The 12298-nt window shown below is 39.3% G+C and overlaps 1 protein-coding gene across 4 annotated transcripts in view; it reads right to left on the bottom strand.

Moving 5' to 3' along the window:
• The window catches only part of Aplp2 (amyloid beta precursor like protein 2), a 70628-nt gene extending 58544 nt beyond the window's left edge, over positions 1 to 12084 (bottom strand). For 2 of the 4 annotated variants that reach the window (XM_026392398.2, XM_026392400.2), the window contains exon 1: positions 11888 to 12084. In XM_026392398.2, coding sequence (XP_026248183.1) covers positions 11888 to 11992 — 105 coding nt within the window. In that variant the 5' untranslated portion in view covers positions 11993 to 12084. The remainder of the gene's footprint in view (positions 1 to 11887) is intronic. The other 2 variants (XM_026392399.2, XM_026392401.2) reach the window with 1 other exon arrangement.
• Between the last annotated feature and the right edge of the window lie 214 nt (positions 12085 to 12298).

The following is a 12298-nucleotide window of genomic DNA, read 5'->3' as shown; positions in this document are numbered from 1 at the left end:
TATCAAATTGTTAGAACAAACTTGATTGGTTATATAGTTTGGTGTTAAAGCACTTGCCTACCATGTACAAAGGCCCTGGATTCAATCCCCAGCATTACAAAATAAAATTTAAAAAAGAAAAAGAACAAATTAAACTTGTGGAAGGTATAAAGAAAGAAATAATAATGAGCAGAAATAAAGTTGAAAAAAATATGTAGTATGGGCTGGGGATGTGGCTCAAGCGGTAGTACGCTCGCCTGGCATGCATATGGCCCGGGTTCGATCCTCAGCACCACATATAAACAAAGATGTTGTGTCTGCCGAAAACTAAAAAAAAAATATTAAAATTCTCTCTCTCTAAAAAAAAATAAATAAAAATAAAAATAAATAAATTATGTAGTAAGATCAACAAACCCCCAAGTTGATCATTTGAAAAGTCTAGTATTGCTAACACCTGGCAAGACTAGCTAAAAGGAGGGGTGAAGCTGGGCAGGGTGGTTTATGCCTGACATTCCATTTACCTGGGAGGCTGAGGCAGGAGGATTGCTTTGAGGCCAGGAGCAACATAGTGACAACCCACTTCAAAAAAAAAGGTGGGCCACATGACTGCAGATTCTGACATTTCAGAGACCATAAGAATATTTATAAAAAAACTTTAATCAGATAGGGGTTGAGGTTGTAGCTCAGTGGTAGAGGATGTGCACAGCACATGCAAGGCCCTTGGTTCCATCCCCAGGACTACAAAATTAAATTAAAAGTCAGATCAAATAACAACTAGACACACCAAAACTGACAAAAGATCTGACTTCATAACTATAAACCTTAACACAAAGAAAATTCCAATGACTTCACTGATAAATATCTCCCAAATTTTTAAGGAAATGATAATGCTGCTCTTAAATAAAATATTCTAGATTTTTTTTAAAAAAGGCAAGCTCTCTCTGCCAAAGCTTTTATGGAGCCAGCAACTCTGAAACTAAAACTTTACAAGTATATTATAAACAAGAGAAAAATTATAGGTCAAACCCACTTTGGGGCACAGAGGCAAAATTCTTGAACAAAATTCTGGCAAATCAAATCCAGAAAAATTTTAGCAAACAAAATTTGGTTAATTTCACGAATGTAAAATTGCTTATAATATTGCACTATCAAAATTAAAGAGCAGGCTGTGGGTGTGGCTCAGTGGTCGAACACTTGTCTAGCATGTGCAAGGGCCCCAGTTTGATCTCTAGCACCAGGGACTGGGGAAGATCTTTGGCAATCTTAGAATGAAAGAATTCTTTCTCTTCTGATAAAGGTGGTAGGTATCTGGGGCTGGGGCTCAGCAGTAGAGCACTCCCCTAGCACATGTGAGGCCCTGGGTTCAATCCTCAGCAGTACGTAAAAATAAAATAAAGGTATTATGTCCAACTACAACTAAAAAATAAACATTTTTTAAAAGCTAGTATCTGTTAGTATCATATAAATGATACAGTTTCCTCTGAGACCAGGAGTTAGACAAAGATGTTATGTAACAGCTTAATCTATATCATCTAATACAGAAAACATGTTACTAGAGTCCTAGCCAATATAATAAAGTGAGAAAAAGAAAAGCTACAAGGATTAAATGCAAAGAAAACTCACAGAATATATTCAAAAAATTTCAAAGCTACAGATAAAAGGGCTGGGGATGTGGCTCAGTGGTTAGGTGTCCCTAGGTTCAATCCTTGATACCAAAAAAATAAATACATCAAGCTGGGCATGGTGGCACATGTCTATAATCCCAGCTACTTGAGAGTTAGGAGGATTTGAAGTTCAAGGCCAGTGTAAGCAATTTAACAAGATTGTCTCAGGAAAAAAAACAACACCACCACCTATTAATAAACCTAACAAAACTGTTTAAGATCTCTATGCAAAAAAAAAGTATAAAACATTGAGTATAGAGAGGACCTAAATGAAAGCATATGACATTTTCCTGGATTGGAAGACTTAAGGTTAGGATCAGGTTTTTTTTTTTTTCTAATTGAACCACAGACTTCATGCAATACCAATAAAAATTCCAGTGGGCACTTGGTGCAGTGGCACATTCCTATGATCCCAGCTACTCAGGAGGCTGAAGCAGGAGGGATGACAAGCTCCAGGCTAGTCTGGGCCACTTAATGTCACCCTGTCTTTTTTTTTTTTTAGTTTTTTTTTTTTTTTTTTTTTTTTTAGTTGTACATGGGCATAATGTCTTTATTTTGTTTATTTTTTTATGTGGTGCTGAGGATCGAACCCAGGGTCTCACACGTGTGAGGTGAGCGCTCTACCACTGAACCACAACCCCAGCCCTCACCCTGTCTTAAAATGAAATAAAAAAAGACTGGGACTGTTAGCTTAGTGGTAGAACCCCTGGGTTCAATCCCCAGTATTGTGCAGAGAGGGTCCTAACAGGTAGTTATTTCTGGTGGAATCTGGCAAATTTACATAGAAAGAAATGTGTTAAGGAATAGCCAAGACACCATCAAAGACAATCAAGGTTAAAAAAAAAAAAGCTTGTTCAATTAGATATAGAACCATACATAGTACCTGGTGCAAGGACAGACAAAGAGAACAATGTACTGTAAGAGAGAAAACCAGATTCAGAGATACCTGATTTACAATAAAGGTGGCAGAGAAGAGCAGAAGGGAAAGGACAACCTTGACGATAAATGCAGCAGGCTGGATATCCATATGGAGCAACTAGGAAAAAAAAGACCTTCACTATACACCTACCTAAATAAATAAATCAGTTCAAGTAAATGATAGCTCCAAATGTAAAAGGCAAAAAAAAAAAAAAGTTCCTAAAGACAGTAGAATGAATTAGATATACCTTTCTTATGTTCACATATGCATACATGACCAGTGTAGTCCCAAATCATATAAAAACCACAAGAATGGGAAGTTTTACTCCACCTATGTATGTCAAAATATGCTCTACTGTCATGTGAATCTAAAAAGAACAAATAAAAAAAGTTTAGAAAAAAAAATTCTAATAAAAGGTATATATAGTCATAAGATTGGGAAAATACAGTTTAAAAAATATTTTTAGGTCTTCAGGATAGTAAAAGAAGAATAGAACACAAAAAGCACCTACTATACTTTTTTTACATAAAGTTGGAGGAAGCTACCTGTGAAATGTGTGAGGACCTTTTCAGCGTTGAAGCCAGTGAGGGGGTAGATCTGATATTTGGGAACTTATAGTGACATTCCTGTTATTAAGATTACCCAATTACAAGTGAACTCCCCCTCCACTCTGCCCAGAAAGGTCCCAAGCAACACTGGAATGGGTGTAACTGAGTAGCCTACCTGCCCCCACCTCTACCCTGTTTTGGTGAAGAACTTTCTATCGAATGTCTTTGATGTGTTCCAATATAAATAAACCAGGCACAGGCTCTGTTCTTTGTCAGAAGCCCCCATTCTGAAACCGTATTTCTGTGTCCTGTGGTTATTTCCTAGTACTATTTTTCCTAGCTTTTATTTCTCAGCCAGCCCATCTCTCCGGAGGAGAGTCTTTCCTTCGCCCACGCAGAACATGAGTGAGATAAAATAAAAACTGAAAAATTAGACATTAAAATTAAGACCTTCTTCAAAAGACATCAAGACAGTGAACGGATATGGATGTAGTTCAGTGGTAGAGTACATAGTGACCCTAGGTTCAGTCCCCAGTACCCACCCCCACCCATCCAAAACAAAAAGAGCAAAGGAAAGCCACAGAGAGAACAGCATTAAACTAGAAATAAATGGCAAATAGGCAAAACAAATTGTGTTTCATTCATACAACAGAATACTACACAGCAATGGAAACAAACCAATTACAGCTGCATTCAATACAAACTACTCTCAAAAATAGGTTTGTTGAGGGGTTGGGGTTGTGGCTCAGTGGTAGCAGGCTTGCCTAGCGTGCGTGATGCACTGAGTTCAATTCTCTGCACCACATACAAATAAATAAAATAAAGGTCCATCAACAACTAAAAAATATTTTTTTAAGAGAGAGTGAGAGAGGAGAGAGAGTGAGAGAGAGAGAGAGAGAGAGAATTTTTAATATTTATTTTTTAGTTTTCTGCGGACACAACACCTTTGTTGGTATGTGGTGCTGAGGATCGAACCCGGGCCGCACGCATGCCAGGCGAGCTCGCTACAGCTTGAGCCACATCCCCAGCCCTAAAAAATATTTTTTAAAAAATAGGTTTGCTGAAAGAGACCAAACACTTACAAATACATACTGAATCATTTCATTTACATGAAGCTTTAAAAAAAAAAAAAAAGGAAAAATTAGGGTGGTGTGAGGAAGTTTGGGTGGAAAAACTATAAAGAAAGGCAAGAAATGATTACCATAAAAGGGTAATGGTTACTTCTGGAGATAGAAAAGAAATTTTGGCCATATTCTTTTTCTTGACTTTGGTGGTGATCACACAAGTGTTTGGTGAAAATACAAGGAGGTATATTCTTTTTGTATGCTTTTAAGTTTTAAAAATCTCAAAAATACCCAAGGGCTTACTTAACACTAAACAAATTATTTACTACAGCTGTAATCAAACCTGAGCAAGCTTCATGAAAACATGACTGGGAATACTACACTCCTCACTCAAGGTAAAACTTGTTTCTGGAAAGTTCAAATATGATCTTTATTTCTGTTTTATTTCTGTATCTATATCTGTACTGTTTTGTTTTTTAAGGCTAAGGCAAAGTGTTAAATTTAGCAAAACTGGATGTTTGCTATGTATTTTAAATATATTTATGTTACAGCTATTCATAATTTAAAAGGGTAAAATAAAAGAGATCCTATCAATTCATCTCTCCAGTAAAAATCCTGCTTTTACCTGTGCATTTGTTAGCCTTACAGAGAAAAAGATGAAATATTTGAAAATATTTATGTTTTTACCACCACCAAAAAATTTCCCCATTTTCTTCTATTCCAGAGTATCTCCTTTTTATAGTTCATGCAAGTCAAAATATTCACTCTTCCAGTCACTGGGTTCTAGATGACAAAATAAAGTGCATAGGTAACACATATGCCTAAGACAGGTCTCAATTTTACCAGTAACTTTTAACCCATGGGTAATTTCGAGTAAAAAAAAAAAAAAATTACTTCTCTTTCCACCAGCTCAGCTGGATAACTTCCCAAATGGAGAATGTCCACGTAGCAGACACTGTTAACTGACGATAACACTGGGTTATTAACAATATTCATAGTTCTCTTTTCAAACCACATACAATTTGATTCAAGGCTGCATCTCCTGCTCCTGGCCACCTGCTTCATCAAAAAGCGGGTTTTGAGAATCTATGACTATTGAGGTAGCACCATCTCTCCTGCAAAGGCTTAATTTGGCTAGAAGCTCATAATCTGGCCAATGACATTTTAGGAGTCTTGTGAAGGTGGACTTTGAGAAATGTTTCTTCACTCTTTAAAGGAGATATATGAGAAGAGACAGTTTCCTGCTCTTCCTCTGGACATGTTCTTTTCTTTTTTGGGGTGGGGCAAGGGAGTGGAGGTGGGGTACCAGAAACTGAACCCAGGGGCACTTAACCACTGAGCCGCATCCCCAGCCATTTTTATTTTTTATTTTGAGACAGGCCTTGCTAAATTGCTGGCCTGGATCTTGCAATCCTCCTCAGACTCCTGAGCTGCTGGATTACAGGAGTGCACAACTACTCCCAGCTCCTCGGGATATTTTCTCCACAGCATGCAATAACCACTCTTCAACCACTGGGGGAGTTAGTTTCAGGAAGATGGAGTAGAAAAGATGATGGCAAACTGCTAAATAACCAACCTTTACACATGCCTCACTCCAAAAACTGTCACAGTCACATTGGTCATTGATCAGTAGTTATAAATCTGGTGTTATTAGCCTTTTCTCTTCCAACTAATGCTATGGATTGTGATAAAACTCCCCACATGGGGTCATAATTTCTTTTAAAACTATTGTCAGAATATAAAGATGAAAAAAGAGAACTTCCACATTAAAAAAACTTTTGAACTTTTTTTGTATAATCAGTGTAAAATGTAAAATGTCAAAGAAGTCAATTATATCCTCCAGAGTCATTGTTAAATCTCATATTGATTCATTTGATATATATATATATCTATACGGGGGACTGAAACCAATGGGGTTTAACCACTGAACCTCATCCCCAAACCTTTTTATTTTTTATTTTGAGATAGGGTCTTATTAAGTTGCCCAGGGCCTTGCCAAGCTACTGAGGCTGGTTTTGAACTCAAAATCTCCCCGCCTTAGCCTCCAGAGCCACTGTGAGCCACTGGGATTACAGGCATTTTAAAGACATAGTCATATCAAGATTTTTAGTAGTGTGAAAGACAAGTAAACATTAAAAACAAAAACAAAAAAAAACTCCAAACAAACAATAAACATTATGAAACAAAAACAGAAAAAAAGGAAAAAGCAGTGGACTTAGGATGGACAGATTTATGCCCTGGCCAAACCTTGGTCTCTACTAACTACCTTATTAGGTGAGGATAACAACCAGACTGCTGTTTTCTTGGGGTTTCTTATTGGCTGGAGTTGTTTTCTCTACTTGCATTTTAGAATCACCTGGAGAGCTTTTGAAACTGACCAGCCCAAATGTCTACAATGAGTATTTGGGGGTGGGGGCCTCAAAATCATATGCAAGGGCTTTTCTTAAGAGTAAAAACAAACCTTATTTGTTGTTACTTCTGTATTGTTATAGCACCTAGCACAAAACCCCAAAAAGGAGTTTAACACTACTTGAATGAATAACAAAAGAAAAGCTGGCTAGTTTTCTAACCTTCCTATTTTAAAAAAGATTACAGTTATGTTTACAAAGAATTTAAAAAAAAAATATTTGGGCTGGGGTGTAGTTCAGGAGTAGGGTGTTTGCCTAGTGTGTTCAAGGCCCTAGAGTTCAATCCTCAGCACCACAAAAAATAAACAAAACAAAAAAATTAAAAACTAAAATTAAATAATAATTTATGATGCTTATATAAAGAAAAATTCCCTTAAAAGCAATTATTAGTTGCACTTAATACAAAGAACTGAAACCCATTTCTATCTGAATAACTACATGATCCACTTTCCACTTCAGGTCATAAATCAAGGTATGATATACTAAATTTAATTAAGCTTAAAAGTAATCTAGTTTATCTCACTAAAAAACAAGTCATGAAAATTGAATTATAGGCAATTTAGAATTCTCTCTCTACTGGTTCCTCCACAACAACTACAATTATTATACAAAGATTTACCCCTATCTTTTTTTTTTTTTTTGTGGTGCTAGGGATTGAACCCAGGGCCTTGTGCATTCGAGGCAAGCACTCTACCACTAAGCTATATCCCCAGCCCTTACCCTACTTTTTGACAAAACAAGATTCTTTTTTTTCAGGAGTTAATTATAAGATGATTCAAACTAATCATTATAGTGTCATTTTTATAAAATTTCTGTACAAGATAAATAAAGAACATACACCACCAAAATGTTTACAGTGCAATATTCCTGGATGAGATTTCAGATTAGTTTTCATTTCTTATAATTTATATATTTTTATTTTTTTAGTTTTTTAGTTATAGGTGGACACATGTCTTTATTTTACTTTATGTGGTGCTGAGGATTGAACCCAGTGCCCATGTGTACTAGACAAGTGCTCTACCTCTGAGCCACAATTCCAGCCCTTTAATATGTTTTTACAAATGAGTATGCACTACCTACACAAATTTTCTTCTGTTATTTTAAAAATAAAACATAAAAGCCTGAAAAATCAGTAAGGGTAAATAACATGAGAATCTTAAAAAGTTATGTCTTTATTTTTCCAAGTCAAAAGAGCATAAGTTAAAAACCTGATTTTTGTATTTTGAAAAAATAAATAAGCTTCCACACATTACTGCTAAGAATTCAAAAGTTCTTCAGCTTTAAGAATAACCATGTTTTCAAATGCAAGGACACTTTTGGGTCAACTAACAAATGGATCTATAGACATTTGTTACTGGATTCAAGTATTGTTGAACTTCCTTAGATTGATAACCATACTAAGGTTATGTAAGAGAATGTCCTTGGTTCTTAGAAAATACACACTAAAGTTCTAAAGGACAAAGGGAAAAGTGAATACAACTTACTTTCAAACAACTCAGCAAAAAAATATAGTAAATAGAATAAATGTTAAAGTAAACCTTTTTTTGGCTATGCTGGAGATCCAGAGCCTAGCACATGCTAAGCATGCTCTCTACCACTGAGCTAAACCTGGCAGCCAGTGAAAGCAAATTCTGAATATTAATGGTAAATGTGGGTAAAGTAGTATAAAAGTTGTTTGTACAATTTTTGAATTTTTTTAAATGTAAAGTTATTTCTAAATTAAAAAAAAAAATTGGGAGCTGGCACTGTGGCTCAGCAGTAGCATACTTGCCTGGCATGTGTGAGGCACTGGGTTCGATTCTCAGCACCACATATAAAAATAATAAAGGTCATCAACAACTAAAAAAAAATTTTTTTTAAATTTAACTGAAAAAAAGTAATAGGAAAAAAGGTATATTGGAAACTGTCCTAACAACAACAACAACAACAAAAACACTTAAGATCATGCTGAACCCCAACTACAAGCAAGAAAACATAGCAACACATTGGGCCAACAGTAGACTTTAAGTCAGCACTATCCAAGAAAATTAAATTTTTAGTATTAAATTTTATAGGGGCTAGGGTTGTGGCTCAGAGATAGAGCACTCACCTAGCACTTGTGAGGCCCTGGGTTCCATCCTCAGCACCAAATAAAAATAAATAAAAGTATTGTGTCCAACTACAAAAATAAATATTTTTTTTAAAAAAAATTCTAATAGCCATATTAGAGTTAAAAGAAACTGGTGAAATTAATTTTCATACACTTAGCCAAATGTCTAAAATATTATCATTTCAATGTAATCAATATAAAATGTGAGATGCTTTACAACTTTCATACTAAATCTTCAAAACCAGATATTTTACACTTAACAGTGTATCTCAATTCAGAAGCTAAATTTGTTATACCATATAGGAAAAATTCCACCTGCATTTAGATTTCATAAATGTACAGTTAAACTAGATTTACAAGACAAAATTGTTTCAAAGTTAAAAAGTTTTCCAATTCGTTTTTTATATGTAAACTTCTTAAATTAAAATTAAGAAAAAAGAAAAAATCATTTCTCAGCCACATTAGCCACAATTATCTCAATAGGTAATGGCTACAATATAGGAAAGCCTAACTTTAGATGAGAATAAAACAAATTCCCTCTATAAAAGGAGTTCATAAAACAGCTTCTATTATCAACAGATTTTTAACACAGTCATAACAGAAACACTACCAACATACCTCTCCCAAACACAATTAGATATTCCCTATTCCACCTTTCAGAAATACCAACACAAAGCCTTCTCTCCTGTGCCTCAGTTGTCATACTGTCATTTGGGCTTAATTTGAGTTTCCTGAAAATTGGCAATCAAGTGGCCCTCTTATTTTCAGATGTGCCAGAACAAGTTCCAGCTCTAAGACGTCTAAAATGTCCGTTGTATTTAGCATACAGGTTTCAACGCAAAAACTGTTTCTTGATTTCCAAACAGGAGCAGGCACACAGGAGAAGGTCTCGGATTTAACAGAGGAAGTGACCCTGAGTACAGAGGGTGGGGGGGTTTCTTTTTAAACAGGTGTAAGAGATTAATTTAGTCAACACCAAGCAACACGAAAAGATTCGCCAATCAATAATTCTGTGCCAAGCAACTTGATCAGGGATTTGGCCAGAATCCCTTTGGCTAATCTCAATACGGGCCTCCCAAAGACATCCTGATTTAGGCCATTCTCATCTAAATTAAGGCTTAAGCAATCCTGACAGCAAATAAAATCAAATTATATACATGTGAATAAAATTCTGCCAGTCTGACAAAAGAATAAAGATAACTTATTAAGTGGGCAAAAACAGTTCCATAGGATAAAAGTTACCATAAACTAGCATTTACAAAGCATTTTGCAGAAGTTGATATCTTATTTTGTTTAGTCAGACTTTTCAATTGAACACAGTGTGGCTACCAAATTTAATCCACAACAACCAATTCTATTATTGTTTTTTCATTCTCCATAGGCATGTTAATATTTTTTAAAGCATTTTTATATTTTTATGTGGTGATGAGGATCAAACCCAGTACTAGGCATGCACCCTACCACAGAGCTACAACGCCAGCTCCAATATTTTTAAGTTGATAAATCCTCTCTTATGAATTCATTAGTGCCTGGAGTCTCTCATACCACTGGAAAGTGAGGTAAGAGTATGAACAATGGTTTCTGACATCCTGCCTCACTAGTTAAGTTCCATCTTGCATACAAAATCCTTTTTTCCCCTTTCCCTTCCCGTTCTACTTAATTGTTGCTTTTCATGAGACATCTTATCCACTTTGTGGAGACTAAAATAAAAGCCTGTGTATATCAACATTGACTATTTCTACTTAAAACTTAATTATCCGCCCCCCCAGTCAAAAAGCTTAAGCAAGACGAATACAAACGTTTTTAAGCCATTCCTTAAGGGATTTTTTTTATTAGATTTCTTTTGCAATGGAAATATTTACACATTCTATAGAAGTGAATAATACATTCTAAATTGGGGTTTTTATTAACAAGTTCGCAGGCAATGCCTAGTTATCAACTCCAGTCTCACATTTCTGAAATTAGCGCAACACGCAGAAACCAACAGTAATCTTAAATATAGCGAACAGGCACAAGGAATAAACTACATAGAAACACACATTCCAGTGCAACAGTTCAAGCACTATTTTGAGAAAAAAATAAAAATAAAGTCCCACGTCTACTTCAGCAACAGAGGGATCCTCTAAGGAGGCTCAAGGCAGACCGCGCTGCAGAACGCCAATCCACACCGATTCTGGCCACCCTGCCTTTTCCAGTGGCCTGAACTCCCGCCAACCACCAGGGAGCCTGGCCACTTCACCACCCAGCAGCGAAAAAAAAAAAAAAAAATGTACAGGGTTACCCCCGATGCGAAACGTCCACTGACATTCTGACACTAAAAAAGTAGCATTTAAATAGAGTTTTCATAACGCCTTCAAAGGATACTTTCCTCTCTGGCTAAGACCCCACCCTTTCCCCCCTACTTAAAAGAGGCAAACACCAAATCCAGAGGCAGGTTTTCCATAGTTCATTAAACTTGAGCAACCGGCTGTATTGGAAGGCTCCGGTTCCCGGCCCGCACCCCGCGTGCTGGCACCGGCTCCCGCGGCGGCCGGGAGAGCCAAGGCACCCCGCGGCCGGTGCGGGCGCCTCTCGGGACGCGCCCGGCAAAGCGGCCGCCAGCCAAGAGCCAAGGCTGCGGAGCCGCATCCCACAACAAAGTCCACCTGGCCAACAAAGGCTTAGCCTGCCGTCTGCAGGTGGGAGTCCCGTGACCAGAGGCCCTGCCGCCGTGGGAGAGAGTGAACCGGGTGCGTGCGGGACCGCCTCCGAGGGGACCCAGACCCCGAGGTGCGAGATGCGGAGAGGCGATGGCAAATGCCACAAGAACGCCGGCGGGGCCGCAGGACGCTCGCAGAGACAAGCATTTTCCCGAGGGAGGGTGGGGCGAGCGTCCGGGCGGCTCCGGGTCCCCGGAGAATGTACCGGTGCAGCGGGCAGGTTGGGGGCTGGAGCGGTCGGGGCGGCAGAGGCGGCCTGCCGCCCCCAGCGCCCCGCAGCCCCGACGCCTTTCATTTGGCCTCTGCGGCGGCGGAGGCGGTCCGACCTCAGCGCTTAGCACTGCGCCAAGCAGGGGCGGGCGGGGGAGGGCGCGCCAGACCCGCCGCAGCGCCGGACCACCTCTACCACCCCGCGCTGCGCCCCCTGTCCGGCCCGCCGCGGACCCCACTGCCCGCCCACAGGCCGCGCTCCCCGCAGCTCGCGAAGACGGTGCTCGGGCACTCGCCTAGTCCTCACCTCGATGTAGCCGGCCAGCGCCGCAGCGGGTGCCGTAAGCACGAGCAGCAGCAGGATCAGGAGTTTGCCCGTGGCCGCGGCGGCCGCCGTCCTGGTGGCCGCCATCCCTCACCGGGTCGTTCTAGCCTGGGCTCTCAAGCTCACACACACACGGGTTAGAACGCTTTCCCCACCGCGACCCAGAAGCATCTGAAGCCGGTTCGCCGCCGCCCCGGGGGTTTTACACCAACCGGAACTGACTTCACAAAACCACGCCCTCCTTCTGCAGCACCCAATGCTGGCCCGCAGGACTGCCCCCAAGACACCGCCCCTTGTTCGTTCCAGACCAAATCAGTGCATGGCATAGCCTGCTCCTCCCGCAGTCCCAGACGCGCGCCCCCGCCCGGCCCCGCCCCCAACCGCGGACAGCCC

The sequence above is a fragment of the Urocitellus parryii genome, chromosome 4, assembly GCF_045843805.1.
Source record: "Urocitellus parryii isolate mUroPar1 chromosome 4, mUroPar1.hap1, whole genome shotgun sequence".
NCBI lineage: Eukaryota > Metazoa > Chordata > Mammalia > Rodentia > Sciuridae > Urocitellus > Urocitellus parryii.
The sequence above is the reverse complement of the archived record's forward strand: the minus strand, read 5'-3'. Positions and strand labels throughout refer to the sequence as shown.